The 18,676-nt window shown below is 44.5% G+C and overlaps 1 protein-coding gene across 3 annotated transcripts in view; it reads right to left on the bottom strand.

Moving 5' to 3' along the window:
* The window catches only part of Masp1 (MBL associated serine protease 1), a 63,507-nt gene that overhangs the window by 10,022 nt on the left and 34,809 nt on the right, over positions 1–18,676 (bottom strand). The window contains exons 7-11 of one of the 3 annotated variants that reach the window (XM_026389390.2): positions 17,250–17,368; positions 16,177–16,255; positions 9,854–9,991; positions 8,085–8,159; positions 1,087–3,545 (exon numbers count right to left, since the gene is read on the bottom strand). In XM_026389390.2, coding sequence (XP_026245175.2) covers positions 2,662–3,545; positions 8,085–8,159; positions 9,854–9,991; positions 16,177–16,255; positions 17,250–17,368 — 1,295 coding nt within the window. In that variant the 3' untranslated portion in view covers positions 1,087–2,661. Of the gene's footprint in view, positions 1–1,086; positions 3,546–8,084; positions 8,160–9,853; positions 9,992–10,537; positions 13,822–16,176; positions 16,256–17,249; positions 17,369–18,676 lie in introns of those variants that run through there. The other 2 variants (XM_026389391.2, XM_026389392.2) reach the window with 2 other exon arrangements.

The following is an 18,676-nucleotide window of genomic DNA, read 5'->3' as shown; positions in this document are numbered from 1 at the left end:
TCCTTGAAACCAGCAACATACGAAGCATGAAGTCTAATTTAGGATTCTTTTAGTTCTCAATAGTGTAAAAAGCATGACACAAAAATAAAAGCATGACACAAACCCCAAACAAAGGCAAGACGTGTGTGTGTCCCCTGGAGAGCCCTCGCTCTCAGGTTGACTCACATCAACCCCTGCACCCTAAAGCTTGTACAATCTCAAGAGATGCCTAAGGCCAACCTTTACTGGGATTACAACCTAAATGGATTTTTTAAACTTTTGACCTCATGTTTGCACTGTCACAGCTCCTTGGTTTGGTGGGTTCTCCCCATCTCTTGCCAGGAGAGTCTCAGTAGTTTTCCAGCCACTCTCCCTAGCTCAGTCCCTTTCCCTCCACTTTCCACATCACACCGCCTGCTCTCAGACCTGCCAAATTCTCAATTTTCAGTGGGTGAGACCCAGCAATCTACATTCCTAACAAGCACCCCTACCCCATAATTCTGATTGATAGACTTCAAACTTAGAAAATCCCTTGTCACAGGTCAGAGTGAAGAGTACAGCTTTTAGATTCTTTCAACTCCTTCGATGCACACTGCTTCCACTCCAAATGTGGCTCACTTTCCTGTGTTGATAACTTTGCCCACTCTGCCTCTTCCTGCCCATCTCCAAGTACATCTTTGAAGTCTCTGCAAAGCCATTCTGATCCCCTCTAGCTGTATGAAATCACATCTTCCTTTAATTAAGTTCCCATGATATTTAAATAGCAATTTCTCTTATGATGTCCAACTCCTTTTGCCTGTTTAATATTTACATAAACACAACTTTGTCTCCCATGCTAGTGTGAGCTCTTTGAAGCCAAGGACTCAAATGACAGGCACTTAAATGGAGGAGCGTGCACCCTCTGAGAAGGGAACATATCAATAACAAAGTCCTCTCTTTGACACTTCTTCTTGGGTGATGCCCAGATGCCATAAGTGTTTTTTTTTCTTTTTACTGTAACAGGGGAAATTTTGGTTTAATGAGGGGGCCAATTTAAAAAGTCAAAACAAATGGTCACACTTCAACAACAATAACAAAACTCCCAAACTAAGGCTATTGGTTATCCACAGAGGGTTTATTTCCACTTTGGACCCCTGACAGCTGAGACAGAGTGCAGAGGCCCCTTACAGAGTAGCAAAGCATGTGATATTAAATATACAAAATATAGCATTCTCTACATGCACCATTCATAGGTATAGGAGTGTGTTTTTATGAACTGACTGGAAAAGTGAACATTTCCCAATTGTTCTCTGGCTGCATTTGTCTGATGAAGATTCCCAGGGAAAAGAGCTCTGAGGGGGCACAATCAGCTTGTGACAGCCAGAGACAGGCTGCTGGCAATCAGAGAAGTGCTGAATGCAAGAGATGGAAAGATCCTAAGGGGCTCTTATGACTTCCCTTACAGGTAGGGAAACTGAGGCTCAACGGGAAAATGATTTGTCAAAGGTTATATAGCCAGCGCCAGTTGGAGACAGAGACAGGGCTAGAAACCAGCATTCATGGCTCTCCCCTCTTTTCACTGTCACCCATGAGTCTCTGCTTCCCTTGATCTCTGGTTCCCAGAAAGCACAGGACTGGATCTCTCTGAATATCCTGCTGGGTAGATTCTCTGCTGAGCTAGGTCCTTTGGCTATAGAGCAGGACGTAGGTGACTCCTAGAGTCCTGAGTTCACCCTTTCTTCCATTTTCCTGTCCAGAAGCACAGTGGGATACAGTGTGCACATTCTCTTTTCCCCAAGTAACAGCCAAGTCTCTCTCCACATTTGCTCTCAGGGCTCAGGTAGTCTTTTCAGATGACTCATTTCAGGGATGAAAGGTTGCTTCGCACTTGTCTGGAGTGGTACATATTGACAGCCTGGGATGTCAGCCATTCAGGAGTGGCATGTGAGCCCAAGTGATGTTCTGAGCTGAAAGTAGGAATTCCAGGGGCTTGGGGACCCTCCTACTGCTATTGTCTTCCTCAGTCACCGGTTTTCTCTTTGTCCTTGACATTTCTTTAATAGGAATATAAAGGATGAAACTTGGACTGGAAGAAGGTTGAAGACGAATCCTAGGAGCAAAAGTGCTCCAAGTTATTGTACTAGAGAGGAAGCCCCCCCCCCCAGGTTTATGATCTCTATCCCCCAAATCTGAATGGTTTTCTCCTAGAGGAGGGAATGGATTCGATATAGGCCCAGAGTGCAGAGCTGGGTCAAAATATGAATGCAGAGTTAAGTTCAATGCAAGGAATTATTTCCTAATAATCAAGCTCAAATATACCAACAGTGGGCCCAATAGGTTTGATATATAATTAGGAGTGAATAAAGGCTATGGTATAAAGCTTGCCAGAGAGGAGTGCTAGATGGGCCCAGAGGTCTTCTGGTCCAGCTTTCCCATTGCATTGCTGGAAAGAGTGAAGGCCAGTGAGGGGAATGGAATTGACCATGGTAGTGGACGTTGGTCTCTAGCCTAGAACCTTTTCCATAGAACACTGCTGCCTCTCAGGGTCCTGGGGTCCATCTTAGGAGGATGAGTGCCCCAGTAGGTCACTGTGTTCCATTCTATTTGGTCTGTTAAGTAACATGGAGTGTGCCGTTGGAGGTGTGTGGTGTAGTCTCACTTGAGCTGGGGCAGGGTAGACAGACCCTGAGGAAGTAAGTCAGCTCACCGCTCCACCTGGAGCTCTCCCAAACCTTGTGAGGAGCCCATCTGCTCCCACAGCCAGTCCACATAGTTGGAGACCTTTGTGTAGACTCCATATACCTGCTTACTACCACATTCTTCAGGGCCTCCCCAGGATACAAGGCCTTGGGCCACCCAGTGCTGGCTCAAGTCATCAAGGATAACAAAGGCCCCACCACTATCTCCAAGGCATGTGTCCTTGCCACCTTCATAGTAGCCAGCACAGAACATGTTCTCTGTGACGCTGTAGTTGCCTGAGCGGGACTCATAGCTGGCTTTGCACTCAGCATGCGGCACCACGGGTAACTTGACATACTGAAGGACATCGGACAAGGTTCGCGTGCCACTGCTGATGATCTCATCCACTGTCACATTGGGATTGGAAATGCCCCAGCCGGCCACCAGGCCAAGCATGTGGGGAACGGGGCCTTCAGGCTCAGGCCTTGGCAAGCAGATAGGCATGACGTGGGGTCCCAGGGGCACAGGCTCCTGCAGCTGCACCAGAGCTATGTCATGATTGTAGTTCTGGATGTTGAAGTCTGGGTGGAGCACCACTCTGGAAGCTGAGCTGTTGACAGCTCCTGATTTGTCCCGAACGTCATGCAGGCCCAAGTAGACAGTGACATGCTCCTTGGAGACCGGTATCACCGTGTTGTCTCTGCGCTGTGAACGCAGCACGTGAGCGGCCGTGAGAATCCAAGACTCAGAGAGTAGTGCTCCACTCCCGAACCACTTGTCATTTGGTACCCTTGAGGTGTCCTCTACCACTATCAGAGCCTGCCAGGGAAAGAGGCCAGGCTCAGCATTCCGGCCTCCAATGATCCGCTTGACCAGATTTGGCAGGGAGCGGGAGGGCTGGCCACACACTGTAAGGAGAAGGAGGGAGTGGGGACAAGAGACAAAGACTGGTTAGGACAACCATTTGAAAAGAGCCACTAAGAAAAATTCATATCTTACCCATTGTGGATTATGCCACCATGGCACCCTAACCTGTCTGAGTCATGCTAACAGAGCTCTGTCCTGGGACAGTTTGTATCTAGGTCTCTATAGGATGGCCCATCTCCCACAGTGATGGCAACCCAGTACTTGGAGCCATCTCTAGACCAGATCATTTCATGTTTGGGCCATCTCTCTCTTGAACTACCACCTCTGGCTATGGCTACTTTTGGTCTGGACCGTCTTTAGCCAGGACTATCCCTAGCAGTATTCACTTATCCCCTTTCTTTTCTAAAAAGGTATTTCATATCCCAGAAGTTGTTCATACTGTGGGCACTTGAAGAACTTTTATAAGTTTTCTCTCCATCTTCATGGGCACAGAGAAATGGAAGTATTATAAAAGACAATCTAGCAAGCTCTAATAGTTACTGGACTGGGTACCAAGATGCTTGGAGCCTTTACCTGGTCTTTCTATTTCCATGCGACTTTGAATCAGAACGTTTTTCTCAATTTCAGTTTTTGATTTGCCAAATGAAACAGTTGGTCAAGATGATCTTCAAGAATTTTCAAATTCCAAATTCCTTTGATTTTTATTTCATTTTCCCTGACTACCCCCAGTTTATGGATGAAGACAGTTAAGAGACTATTCCAAGAGTATATCGTTATCAAGTTGGATAGTAGGGTCTTAAATGGATTCTTAAGACAGTTTACATATTAAGACCCTAGTTGTAGACCCTCAAACCTTTTCTCATCTGGCTAAAGGACTCACTGATGCCTGTGCATTAAGTCTCAGGACATAGTATGTAGGGGAGAGGTGGCATAATCCACAAGCAATGATGCATGGGCCTTATTTGGACCACACATCATTGCACCCAGGAGCCCTGTAGTACCTTCAAGGGAAGGAGAAAGGTCTGAGCAAACTTCATTCCACTGAGTTGTACCCCGAGCATGCACATGCACCACCGGCCTCCTGCAGCCAAATGCCTCTGGCTCATGAGCAGTGGGTCTTCAGAACCAGCCCTCCCACTGGCTAAGAACAAGCACACAGGGACAGGGTGCTTTTGTCTGGGAGGTAGGTCTGGTTTGTGAAGGTCCCCTTATGGTTGTAAATGGCCAGACTATACTCCTTGGCCCTAGATATTCTCAACAATCCTTCAGAGACCAAGGGACATTTGAGTTTTCTTGTATCTTGGTGACTTTGGGAGGGAGGGTTTTCAACAGCCTAATGTTATTTGGATGCTGACACCAAATGCTTCTTGTTTGATGCTGGAGCACTCTGACATTCACCCCAGGTCAGATATAGATGGGGATTTGTAACTCTCTGTGACCTGGCCTTTCAAGGTTAGCCTCCCATTGGAAGCTGCAGCCTACAAGGTGATATCTCAAGTCAGGTCTATGCCTGGCCTGTGTAACAATTCTCTTAGCACTGAAAGATCCTCATCTGGTAAGGCAGGCCTCTGTGGCTCAAATCATGGTCACTACAATGCCCCTGGCCAGCACTGAATGGTACCTTCCTCCAAAGAGGCAAACCCCAGGTCATAGAAGGTCAGAACAGAGCAACCTCTGAGGGTAGCTAATTTACAGATGGAAAAATAGAGGGTTAGAAAAGGCCAATAATATACTCAAAATCATTGGTGGTAGAGAAAGAAGTAGAACCCATTACTCCTGACTCCAGCTTCTTTTTCCTCCTTGATATGCCCTCGTCTTTTTATGAGGTTGAATAATACAACAAGTCTTTGAAAGAGCTCATTGAAATGGGGTCATTTTTGATTTTCTTTTAAGATGGGGCCTTGCCATATTGCCCAGGCTGGCCCCAGACTCCTGGGCTTAAGCAATACTCCTGCCATAAACCTGTGAGTCACTGGAACTATAGGGCATGCCGCTGTACCCAGCTGAAATGCAGTCATTACTGGCTGTTGCCCTTCTCCTCCCAGACTTTTCTGAGACAAAGGACTATTCTTGAAATGCTATAGCTTTGGCTGTGCTAAAGCCATATTTGGGCTTACAGGATGGTAAGCACTGAAGAAGGGCCCTTAGAATAAAAAGGTGACATTCCAGGACTCTGAGTGCATGAGGATGGCATAAAAAATGACTGACTCAAAAAGAGCTCAACATTGTTGATTGTTATGGTTTAGATGTGAGGTGTCCCTGAAAAGATCATGTGTGAGACCATGCAAGAAGGTTTGGAGGAGAAATGATTGGGTTATGACAGCCTTAACCTAATCAGTAGATTAATCCCTGATGGAATTAACTTAGTGGTACCTGGAGGCAGGTGGGGCATTGGGGTTATGGCTTTGAGGTATATATTTATATCTGGTGAATGAAATCTCTGCTTTCTGATCATCATATGAGCTGCTTCCCTCTGCCACACTCTTCCGCCATGACGTCCTGCCTCACCTCAAGCCCCAAGGAATGGAGCCAGCTTTCTATGGACTAAGACCTCTGAACCTGTGAGACCTCAAATAAACTTTTCCTCCTCTACAGTTGTTCTGGTTGGGTCTTTCAGTCAGAGCAGCAAAAAAGCCAACTAAAATACTTATGTTGACATAAAAAGTTTCAGGATCATCCTCCAGTTCTGCTCCTAAGTCTCTGGAGGAAACCTTGCACAAATCATTATACCACTATGATCCTCACTTTTCTAAGTTTTATCTGTAAAACAAAGGGGCAGCTCATATTTCCTTAGTAGGCCCCCTGAAGGGTTTTGGTGCTAGATAAAATGGCTTTCTTTCCCTCCTGGTTTGCATCTCAGTTCCATGTCTCAGTATTTTGAGAGGAAAGAATTTGGAAATTTCCAGCCTGATCCAAGGGTACATGATAGTTTGGCCAACTTTAGGTGTTAAGAGAATTTCATGACTCATCATATCCCAGATCCTTTGTATAAACATAAAGAGTAATAACCATTACGAGTCATAGAATGTGATGTATCTCAAAGAATGTGTGGCTCCCTTACTTCTGAGGTGTGGAATCCATTCCTAGAGAGGCGAGATTACTTACTAAGGATGATAGTTAGGAAGCCGCAGCACCGGCGTACCACCCAGGCCTGTGACTCCTAGTCCAGTGCATTTCCCTTCTGAGTGTTGCAACATGGCCTCCCAGGATGAAATCACCCCTGGTTTTCTTTGGCTGACATTAGTTTTTTAGCAAAAGAGAAAACTGAACCTCTAGTTTACCACATCTCCACTATTCTCCTCTTCTCTGAAGCTTCACCACCTGGAGTCCTTGAGTATGTTCATGGCCAAGCCAAACTGAGGTGAGTGGGAGAGCATAATGGGACCAACTTGACCTTTCTTTATTTCCCTCTTCACAGGTTCTTTCTTAGGCATAAGACCTCTTATGTGAAGTCTTCCTTCCTGGAGCTCACCTCTCACTATAAAGTGTAGTCAATTCCTCTTTCTCTGGGATCCCATGGCACCTGTGATGGCTGAAAACTGACTCTCAAATGTCAATATGTTCTTCACTTCATAAGAATCAATGGTAGAGAACTCCTGGGCCTTCCATTTAACATCTAACCTAACATCTAGAAGCCCACTGAGTGAATGTGTGCCATTTCCCTAATACTCTTAGTTTACCCAATGCTGTAATTCAGTGAAATACAAAGGCTACTCAGCTTCAGCTTACTACAGATAAAATAAGCCACATTTCTGTCCACCTTCTCATTTGAGCCTCACAATAGCTCCTGCTGTTCATGCAAATGTGCATATGGAATCAGGAAGGATAATTAATTTTCAATTTTTTAATGCTACCTGGAATGATGTATCATTTAATTAGTGCTATACTTGAATTTTTTAAAAATTAAATATGTATCAATTACTGTGTTGTAAATATTAAATTTAATTTTTGTGAGTTATTTGTTTAACCCTCCTGTGTGCATTTTTGGGTTATGATTTCTAAAGTTTATTTAAATGTGCACATTGCTTAAAATGTAAATCATCCATACTTTCAGCACTGAAGAAAATATCCCCCCCCAAACTGTATGCACAGTGACACTTCCTGCTATGCTACCACCAAATCCTCTTTTCATTTTACAGTGGGGTCTGCAGATAAAACACAGGGAAGGCAGAGCTCAAAAAGACTTGCATGCATTGTTCTTTGTAAGAACTTCTTCCTCTGTCCTACAGTTGTTTCTTATTGGAGCCTGGTGAGTGCTCAAGGACAGGGTGCCTGCTCTCTTGATTTCTCTGGCACAACAGATTGTGTTGTGTTGGATGAAAAAAATCTGGTGGAAAGGGAGTGGAATTGGACAGAAAGGCAACAGGGGGTTCTTGCACAACAGAACAGGCTGAATATAGAGTCTAGTTAGTTTGAGAAGGTGTGAGACTAGGCTTCTCTGACCTTCAACCTTCTGAAGACATCTCTTAAAAAAAAATCAAAGCATCTTCCCTTTCAGCATCTGCTAACAGCCAGAGCACCTGGGGCTCTAGGGCTTTGAACGGGAGACTTCGAGACAGAAGACTTGGAGGGTAAGGTACCTGGAAGGCAGGTGGGCAGGCTTCTTCCCAGTAATTCATTTGTCCAGACCCCTTGGGCAGAGCAGGTATACATTCCTACAGGAGTGAAAAAGGGTGGAGAAGAGAAAGAAAATGATTGATGTGTAGCACATGGAAAATAGGTTTGGATTCTTAATTCCTCTAATGTGGATTATTGTAAAAAATTCTTTTAAATGCCCTCTCTGATATCATTTTCCCCGAGCCTGTCCTCTTTGCAACTTGCAGGATCTTTCTAAAATGGGAATCTAACCACAGTTCAATTACCAGTGTTTCCTCACTGTCCTTAAAAGTAAATACCACACTCTTCGTGGTGTCCAGCGCTCTGTGCAGTCTGACTCCTGCTGGTTTGAGGTTGCTTGCCCTGGGCTGTCCATCCCTTGGCAGTTTTCTCCCTCTCATTAATCACTGAGACCTTGGTTCACACAGCTCTCTGCAGCACACATGCCTCTCAGCACTTAAATCCTTTAATAAGCCACATTTCTGTCCGCCTTCTCATTTGAGTCTCACAATAGCTCTGTGAGCTGTGTCACTGTTCCTTGTTGAAAAGTGAGTTCTTGGAGACTTAGAGAAATTAGAAGAGTTTTCTTTTCTTTTTTCTTGGTACTGGGGATTGAATTCAGGGAGTACTCTACCCCTGAGCCACATCTCCAGCCTTTTAATGTATTTTATTTAGAGACAGGGTCTCACTGAGTTGCTTAGTGTCTCATTTTTGCTGAGGCTGGCTTTGAACTCATGATCCTCCTGTCTCAGCCTCCTGAGCCACTGGGATTAGAGGCATGTGCCACCATGACCAGCGAGAGTTTTCTTAGTGCTCATTTTCCATAGAGGCAGAGATAGGCCTTTCTATCTCTGAGAGGTTCTCTTTTCTGCTAGGACTGTGACTATGCATGAGGGTGTTGGGATGCTTCAAAGACTCATTCTAGGGTAAGGTGGGACATATCACCACATATGTCTCTTCCCAATTCTTCCCAAACCTTCACTGTGACCAGTGTACTGGCCACTGGTGGTCTTTCACCCTTTGGCCTGTGAGCTTCTGTCTGACCTCTGGGGTAGCCAGGAGCCTGGCAGGTGGTGTGGATGAGACCTGGACTGGGACAGCTCCAACTGTGTTGGAGTCTTGGTCAGGGCATACACTGGGATACCTTGGGAGACAGATGGATCTGCTCCCCATTCCCCACTCCACCTGGACCCTGTGCATAAAATAGGAACAGGTCTTTGAAGGAAGATTCCTAGTAGGCTTGCCAAATGGCTCTGGTTTGGTCATATGTTACACTCAGACAGAAACCAAGGCAGAGACTGGCTGAAGTGGAGACACAGGGCATTTTCTGGAAACCTCAACTCAGCCTCAGGCAACATGTAGCAATTCATTTTGGGACATTCCAGGCTTTCCTTAGGTTCTCACATCTTCCCTTTGCTGTGTTCTGTTTGACTCCTTTATGCTCCTAAAAGATCTATGCTCATTGGTAGAATCTGGGCTAGATTAAAGTGAGAAGGAAAAAAAAAAGAAAGAAAAGGACAGGGTGTTGGTCCTGAGACTCAGTCTCTGCACCTTAAAATGGACAAAATAACGAGTATATCCTTTGGCCTGTGAGCTTCTGTATTAGATGAGGTGATATGTGAGAGGACAATTTTTGCATTATTAAGCACCCCATACCTATGAGCAGTTGTTCCTTACAGAGTGATTTCAGCTCCCAGCCTATCTAGAGGCCCAGAGAGGGTGAGGAGGGAGGGGGAGAGTATGGAGGGCTCACCTGTGATGTTGTGAAGCATCTTGTAATAGGGCTGATGGCAGGAGTATCTGATCTCAGATTTGTATGTGGTGAGGTTGTTCCTTGTGAAGAAGGTGACCAGTCCATGTTCCAGCTCAGTTGGGGCTCCACAGTCTACAACTAAGAGAGAAGCAGTGAGACTTCTTCACTATCTTTTGCTCTTCCTCTTGTTACCATCTGTTGGATTTTTTTCTTCAACAGATGTGCAGGTTATGCAATGAACACAACTCCAGAAAGCAAAGTTATAAGTCAAGGATGCCCCTGGAATTGTACAGGGTCCAACCTCTGCAGCTCCCAGTGCCCTTGCTTTTGGGGTCTTTCCATCATGACATTATTCTATGATCAACTCACCTGGCCCAGTGTCAATTTCAGAGTAGAGACAACTCTGCTGAGATTTAAGGAGATCCAAGTCTCTTCCCTACCATAACCTCTTTCCCCAACTTCTAGTTCTATTGTGAAATCCTTTCTGCTACTTCTGCCCAAGCATGAAGCCCATGCTCAGTTTGAAAATTCTGGCTGACCTGAACCAAAGAATCTTCCATTCTTCCAGTCCCAACCACAGGCTGACTAAGATCAGTTAATTTGCTCATATTAGAGCTTGGTGCACACACACATACCAAAAAAAAAAAAAAAAGAAAAAAAAAAGAAACAAACCCAAACAAATAAAAAACCCAGTTCCTGCATGAGTACACAGCCCCACCCTGCTGGCTCTCTACAGGCAGCTTGCTCCACCACAGAAGGCAGAAGAGGGTCACGGGTGAATCAAATCTTAGTCTCCAATTTTCTCCAGTTTTCTGGTAGCTGGATATTGGGGCTGGTTGCAGTCACAGCATAAGACATGACCAAAGATGCCTGCTCCTCAGAGGTGGTCTTTGGGGAGCTCCTCAGTCCTGCCAGGTCTTAGGGGAATTGCTGGCCCTGAGGGATCTCAGCATGAGTCAGCTCAGATTCAGGGCACCTCTTCATGGCCACATCAGAGGCTAAGGACCCAATTCATCAACGTCTTCTTAGGGGGGATCCTTTAAACAATGCTGCTCATTTCTTAGGAAATCTTCATATTTGACATAACAACCCATGCCAAAGTTGAAGAATCCTAGAGGAATCATAGAGTTTGACAGATGGAAAGGAGACTGGTGTAGCAGGAGTTTGGTGGTAGCCATCTAGAATATCTTCTTTGTTTTGCCCATAAGCCTGGAGAGGAGACTTGGCTATTTATTCTAAAGTCACCCAGTGAGTGAATGTCAGAGTGAGAACGAGATCTTAAACTCAGTGATCTTTTAGTAAATGGTATTGATACTTTCTCAGGATTGTTTAAATGCCCTATGTTAAATGGCCTATGTTACATATTAGCTGGCTAGTGGTGAACATTTCTTGTCAATAGTTCCAGAATCCTGATGAAATTTGCAAAGTTCTACCCCCTCCTGAATATCACTTGTTCACCTTAGGGAATAGAGAGGAGAGACTTACCCCGAGTGCTAATCAGACTTTGTGATTTTAATTTTTAGGGCTTCAAATTCATTTTTTTAAATTGACTATGGAGTCAACTAACTTAAAACATGTATGATTCCAGGTTTGAGGAAAGGGATGAAGGAAGGGAATAAATGTGTGTCCTTCTTATCCACAACGAAGGCAAAATACAAAAAAACTGGGCTCCAGTCCCCTTGGGCAAATTGTTTCCATTTTCTTTTGATCACCCAAAACTAGAAACACTCTTATAGTTTGTGAGATAAATGTGCAAAGGTTAATGCCAAGATAATAAGAAGTAATAATATTTATTATTTAAAATTACAAATAGTTTTTTTTTTTTTCTGAGACTCCAAGTGGACTTTCCTGCCTCTTTAGGAAATGCCATTGACTGGTACCTACATATTGAGATCATTCTTGTCTCCCTTAACTTTTTTAGCAATTCCTTTGTCTTAGAGCATCATCAAGATCTAACTACCTGGCTTCTAGTAGAAGAATTCTAGGACTGTCCTTGTACTTGTGTGGCTGGTGCTGGTGGGGAAATGTTTTCTGGGTAGAGGGGCTATTTTCACTGCACTCCAGAGAAGCAACTCTGCCCACTGACACAACTGGTCCTACAACCAGAGAGAGGGGGGCCATGTCCATTGGAAAAGAAAGAGTCTGGTCAGCTAGTGAGTGAGGAAAGGGCACACTTTTCTTCCCAAGTGTACAATGAGGTTAAAACCCATGTATCTAAGGGACCTTGAGGCAACTTCTCCTCACAAGATCCCTGATCAACTCTGCCTGGCACAACCAGCGGGTGTCAGATCCTGCACCCTCAGCGAGGCCATCTTTGCTTTAGAAAGGGTCCTCCTGAATTTTCTCTGGCCACTTCCACACCCTGGAATCCAAACACACTTCTCTCTCCCATTTCCTTGCTCACCATTCTGGGGCATGGGAGACACCACCCTATACCCTGTCTCCACTCTCCTCTCTGTCTGCTGTTTATTCTCCTCCAGATACACCTTCGTTGACCTGCAGATGCTTCTGAGTCTCTTTACCATAATCTGGGGACTTCCTAGGGAACTCTACACAATTTGCTCACCCTGGCACTCAGTCCAGAGATGAGGTCCCCTTTCCAGCCTCAATTTCTTCCCTCCCTCAGTGTGCCCATCTTCCAATGTCACCAGACCCATCATTGTGTCACTTCTACCTCCACTTCCATGCCATACTGCTGCTTGGGACACTCTGTGTCCATGTGGCTACCCCAGAGGCCATGGTCAGAAAACTAGTTCTTCTTGAAAGCCTTTTTTAATCTTTCTAACTGGACAGGGGAGCTACCTTGTTCTGGAATTCTTTATTCATATCTCTTGGGTGGCATGATCTTATGTTCTCTGATATTGCAATTATTTGAGCACGTATCAACTCTCCCTCTTACATTGGGATTCTATTACACTAAGTATGAAGTCGGTTAATACTTTGTGGGCTTACAAACATGTATTCAGCTGGCACTTTTCTTTAGCAGCTAGCCCATCTCCTCTCTCAGAGTTGTCTCTACCCTAGGATGGCACCTCAGACTACAGACTGCTCATTGTCTATACTTGCAGGGTTCTGTCTTCACCAAGTGGCCAGTTAATCTTAAAATCGATAGGTAGCCACCCTCCAATTCAGGGCTTCTCTAATATTTGTGTCCAGACCTTGTCTAGGCTGCTGATCTCAGCCCTTTCTTCATCATTGTTTATAACCTAGAGATGTCTGTGGTCCCAGAGCTGAGGACCATTGCTTTCACGAGCATTTTCTATCCTTTTAAAGTTGTCAGTGAATTTTAGGAAACACAAAACTGTAATCCCCAGGGGAAAGCACCTATAATGATGGAATTTTAGCTCTGTGTGATGTATGGGTGGAAGGAATACTTCTGTGGATGAGAAAATACCCAGATTCTCAAAAATGCACACTGAGTTATTACTCATTTTAGCTACTCATGGTTAAAAAGGTAATATCAAATAAAAAGTTTAATGTCATCAAGTGACTAGCATTCTGGCCTATTTGAACTTGAAATGTGAACCAGATCAGAAACCAGTGCCCACTTCGATCTGCTTGGCCACAGACCACATGACTGGGCATTAAATCTTGTGTTTCTAGAACTGAAGGCATTTTTCCTTTGAGAAGAGTACAATCCACCTAGAGATACTTAAAAAAAAATTCCCACTGTCTTTTTGTCATTTTCTGGAGTAATTTTGAGTGGTGACCAAACCCTCAAGGGGATAATTTATTCTCATAGCACAGTGGCTCCCGCTGCGGGGGCTAGGTGGTGGGGCTCAGCCTCCATCCTAATCCACACTGAAGCGGGCGATGGAGTGTTGGTGGGTGGGGAGGGGTGGAGCAGCTCGGGACCCAGGGGTCTTTGTGAGTGATCCATTCCTGGATGTCTGCACTGTGTGGGGTTCTTGTCATTCACTCTGTCACTTGCTCTGACTCGGATTCGCTCTCCAAATCGATCTCGCTTTCTGTCACCATGGTGAAGTCAAAGTGGGACCAGGAGATGCAGAGAAAGGAAGCAGAGAGAGGAAGAGAAAAAGAGAGAAAGAAAAAAGAGAGAGAGAAAAGTTAGCAAGCAAAGCAGAAACAGTTCTTGCAGGAAATACAGAAACCATTCCTTCAGAATCCATTAAGAATGCAGGTTAGGAATAGCCAGTGTGAAGGACAGTTTGGGATTGTTGAATTTGTACCATTCTGAGAATTTGCACTCAAACTCGTTGGCTCCTAAGGATTATAGATTCTTTCCCTGCAGGGAGATTTGCATTTATCTGGTCCAAAACCACACTTGACAGATAGAATTCAGAGAATACCAGGACTTGTCATCACAGCAAAGTGAAGGCAGGGCTGGGACAATCATCCAGAATTCCTACTTCCTGTTCTGGTGCATCTTTCTTTACCATAGACTGCACACTTCTTGTTTGTTCCCAGCCCCTTATGCCATCATCCCAGAGACTCTTAATTCCTCAGTCTTATCTTTGCATCTCCCATAGGATCCAGCATAGTACATGGTATAGAGAAATGCCAATAGTAAGTATTGATTAGGCAAAGATGCTGGATATATCTGCATGGGAGCTCTCATCAACCTAATCCAGCCTGTTTTCTTGAGTACAACATGGCAAGGCATTCTGTTGCATAAGTAACACAAAATAGTGCTAATACCGTAGAGCCTTACTCTATCAATGCTTTCATTACAACACAAAGTATGTGTGTGTTTCATCAGGGAAAACTATTAATAATGTTTCCTACTTTTCAAAAGTGAGACTGAGAGACAAAAAACCTCCTGATAGTGAGGGGTGATGCTGGGGGCTGGAAAAGAAATAAGCTTTTATTAAGCTTTTGCTTATTCCTGCACTCTGCAGGCATGGTACATATATTAAACCAGTTAGTTCTCATAGCAATCTTGAGGGAAGGAGACTGAGGCCAACAGAAAATGAGTAAATTGCATAGGGACACTCATCTGATAGAATTTGCATTTTAAATCCAGAATTTCCTGACTCCAGAGTCAGATTCTGTCCTGAAAATCTCAAATCCTCCTTTACCTTTTTCAAAATGACCCTTGCTCTCTCTTGCTGAGTGCCTGGCTCAGCATCCAGTCACAGCACTACTAAGAGGAGCCATCGAGTCCCTCCTATCTAGACCTTAACTTTTCCTTCTGAGTTCTGGATTTAAGTCTGCACAGGCTTCCAGTAAATGTTTGCTGAAAATTTGTTGAAGTCATGAGATGCTCCTCTCTTCTCACACTGAGACCTGACTGCAGCAATATCACCATATAAAAGAGGAAACAAGCACATTCTGCTTCCAGTTCTGCCTGGCTTTTGCCTCCAGGAGCCCTGCTGCTTGAGAGCACCTCCTAAGGGCAGTGGGAAGAGATCTGTCTTCCTTCCTACTGGATGGGAACCATTTAAGACAAAGGAATAGGACAGCACTCCTGAAATGTGGATGGATGGGGCCAACCCCAATTCTTGACTTCTCATTTCTGCATTCTAAAGCAAACCCCTGCCTCCTTCCTTCCTTCCTGGCCCTTTCTGTCTCTGTGCCTCTTCTCATCATACATAAGTTTCTAAAATTGCTGTCCTTATAACTCTTGTATTGAAATCCCCTGGATGTGGAGGGAGAGGGGCTAGTGTTTGGAAATCTGTATTCTTACAAAACTCAATAGATGATTTACATGGACTATATTATTTTAGAATCACTGCATAAATTTTGCTAGTCCAAATTCTTTATTGTCAAGTCAAGGTAAAGGATCTGGTTCATTATCACAGAATAGGTCAGGGTCAGAGTCACTGCAAGAACTCGGACCCCAACAGTCAGTGAAGAGTTGTGTTCCATGCTTCAACTAGGTCTACTATGCTGACCCCACAGTCATTTTTCCAAAGCTCCAAATCAACCCAGAAGAGTTAGTTGCCATGGGTGGTGGTGGCCATGTAGAGACTAACAAGCTTACTCAGCTCTGGGAATCCGTGCCATACTGGTCTCCTGAATTAGCAATTGCCAGAGCTGGCTTTAGACCTGGAGACATGTATTCCTCTAGCAAATCTGGCAACCTGTCTGCAGGCTGAGGTAAAATTAGTGTTTAGAAAATAAACTGGGGCCCACAAAAACAACAACAACAACAAGAACAAAATTTGTTTGGGGATGCTAAAGTCTTACTGCTAAAAGAGGCATTAATACTGTTTTTCTCTGGCCCCAAGTGTCTGTTGAGTTTCCCCCCATCCCTCTCAGAGACTTCCTGCCAGGCTGTCACCCCTGTGTGATATTTGGTCTGATGCCAAGAGCAGGAGGGAACTCATTATCCTTATAATCAAGCCATTTGTTTTTCTTACTTTTACAGGTGGGAATCTTGTTACTCCAGGTCCCATCCTTCAGGCACTCAATCTGAAATGTGTCCATCTCCACATTATCCTGGAAAGAAACCAAAGAAGGGAGTGGGAAGAAGGAAGGGGTGGAGTCAGTGTTTGCTTCCCAGCAAAACGAACTCAAATTCCAAGCCTCACTGTCCTCAATTGGATTTTCCACCCAAGTCTCCAAGGCCAAGTTTGAAGATAAGGAAAACATAGATATTGAACTCATATTCTGCATTCGTACTAGGGAGAGGCAAGGGCTATGCACAAGGGGGCCTTGGGCAATGGTCTCTGAAAGAAAAACTGGAGCCTTGACTCCTTTTTCAGAGCACTGGTTCTAAAACTTGAGCAGGAGGTCAGCACCACCTGGGGGCTTGTTAAAACAGATTCCTGGCCGGTGTCTTCAGAATATTTTGATTTATTGAGTCTGACCTAACCAAGAATTAGCATTTCTAGTAAGTTCCCAGGTGATGCTGATACTACTGGTCCAGGGACCTCTCATTGAGAACTATTCCTTGAGAACAGTGGTCCTCTAGCTTGGCTGCACTTTAGCCTCATCTAGAGAACATTAAAAAAAAAAAAAAAAAAAAAAAGCCAAGCCTTAGTTTCAACCCCAAAGATATTGCTTTAATTAATTTCAACTAAGATGTAGGAGATCATTTTTTTTAAATAAATTTTTAAAGCTAAGTAAGAGAACCATTGTCTCAGACGATGGAAAAGTAAGGAGTACCTGTCACCTTTAAAACCTTTATTTCTCCACCCTACCCCCATAAGCCTGATGAACTTTATTAAGGTTGTTAGCCCTGATTAGAGAGCTGTACAGCACCCCCACCACTTGCTTTTTTTAATCCAAGCCAGCCCATTCTCTGATAAAAGACTTTTGTGTCACTTCCAGAGACAATCTGGGACACATGCTTTAGAATTTCTAGAACATTTGGGAGGCTTTTGTGGCAGCTAGGAAATACTGTGCTGGCACTCTGCCAAGTTCCAGCAGCCCATCTGCCCTGGGGAACTCTTGAGATTTTCTCTGGCCTTCACCCAGGCAGGCGCTGCACCTTCAGCACTTTGTAGCCTGTGTCACAGCTGATGAGCACTTGATCTTTGAAGGAATATGTGGCTTGCAAGGGCTCAATTTTCCCATGGACAGGAGGCTGTAGCTCAGGGCACTCATTTCCTGGCAGGAAGCAAATGAAAGGACAGCAGGTAAGAAAACGAGGAAAAGTCTGGCAGTAAAGGGCCAGACCCACACAGCAAGCCCTGAGGGAGGAGGGAAATGACAGAACTGCATGCGGACTTACTCCGAAACCAGAAGCAAGTCACTTTCCAAATTGCAAGCCTCCTCCACCCTACCCCACCCCTGATTGCTTATTATTAAAATTAGATGGTTGGCCAGATGATTTCATGATTTACATGGACTATATTATTTTAGAATCACTGCATAAATTCTGCTAGTTCAAATTCTTTATTGTCAAGTCGAGGTAAAGAATCTGGTTCAAATCACAGAATAAGTCAGGGTCAGAGCCACTGCAATAACTCTGGATCCCAACAGTCAGTGAAGAGCTAACTCAGGGTTGGGTGGAATATTAAGTGTCATTGACTCCAACACTGTCCTGATGTTTTCTTTACAACATTCTCCACAGTAGACACCCAACATCTTTTTGCATTTCTATAAGACAGGGAACTCAATTCCTCCCAAACCTATAACTTCTACATGTGGAATCCTCAGATTAAATGAACAGAGTTTTCCTATTTAGCTGAAATCTCTTCCATTGTAAATCTTACTCACTGGACCACGCAGAGGACCCCAATTACCCTTTTTTTCCCCAAGACCCTTCTTCAAAGCATTTAGAGACTGTGAATCATATACTTCTGAGACATCTTTTCAAAAGATCCTCATGACAAGATCCTCATGGCCAGAGCTTATCCCTGACACTTTTTCCTGGACAAACTCTCTTTTGTTAATTTCCTGCTCACTCCTCTCCCCAGACTGGGCACTGGATAGGCTAGTGCAGGCAGAGCCAGGGTTTCAGGGTCTATGAAGTCACACCTGGCTGATGTCCACCTCTTTCTTCTTGAGTTATTACAGACCTCTTGGGTCAAATGCCTCTATCAAGATTGAGCCAGGACTGGCTGCCTTGGGGAGCTGAGGAATGGGACCTGTAGGCTTTGCCAGTCAAGGGGCCCACAAGGGCTCCACCATAATGAAACATTGGAAACTACAAGCCCATGCTCAAATTCCAGCCCCAGACGAAAGGGCCCTTTCCAGGTTTAGTGAATCACTGTGTGAGGGGTGGGGTTCAGGAAACAAGATTTCTTTTTCTTTTCTTTCTTTTTTTTTCTTTTTAAGTCTCCCCACACGATGCTGAAATACAGCTAGTTTTGAAAACTTCCAGTCTAGTTCAAACTCAACCTCATTGCTGCCCTGGGGCCCCTTTTACAGATAGGAAACTGAGTCAGGAGAGAGCATATGTCTTGGTCCCAA

Source organism: Urocitellus parryii, chromosome 2 (assembly GCF_045843805.1).
Source record: "Urocitellus parryii isolate mUroPar1 chromosome 2, mUroPar1.hap1, whole genome shotgun sequence".
Lineage (NCBI taxonomy): Eukaryota > Metazoa > Chordata > Mammalia > Rodentia > Sciuridae > Urocitellus > Urocitellus parryii.
This window is presented reverse-complemented; position numbering and strand designations above follow the sequence as displayed.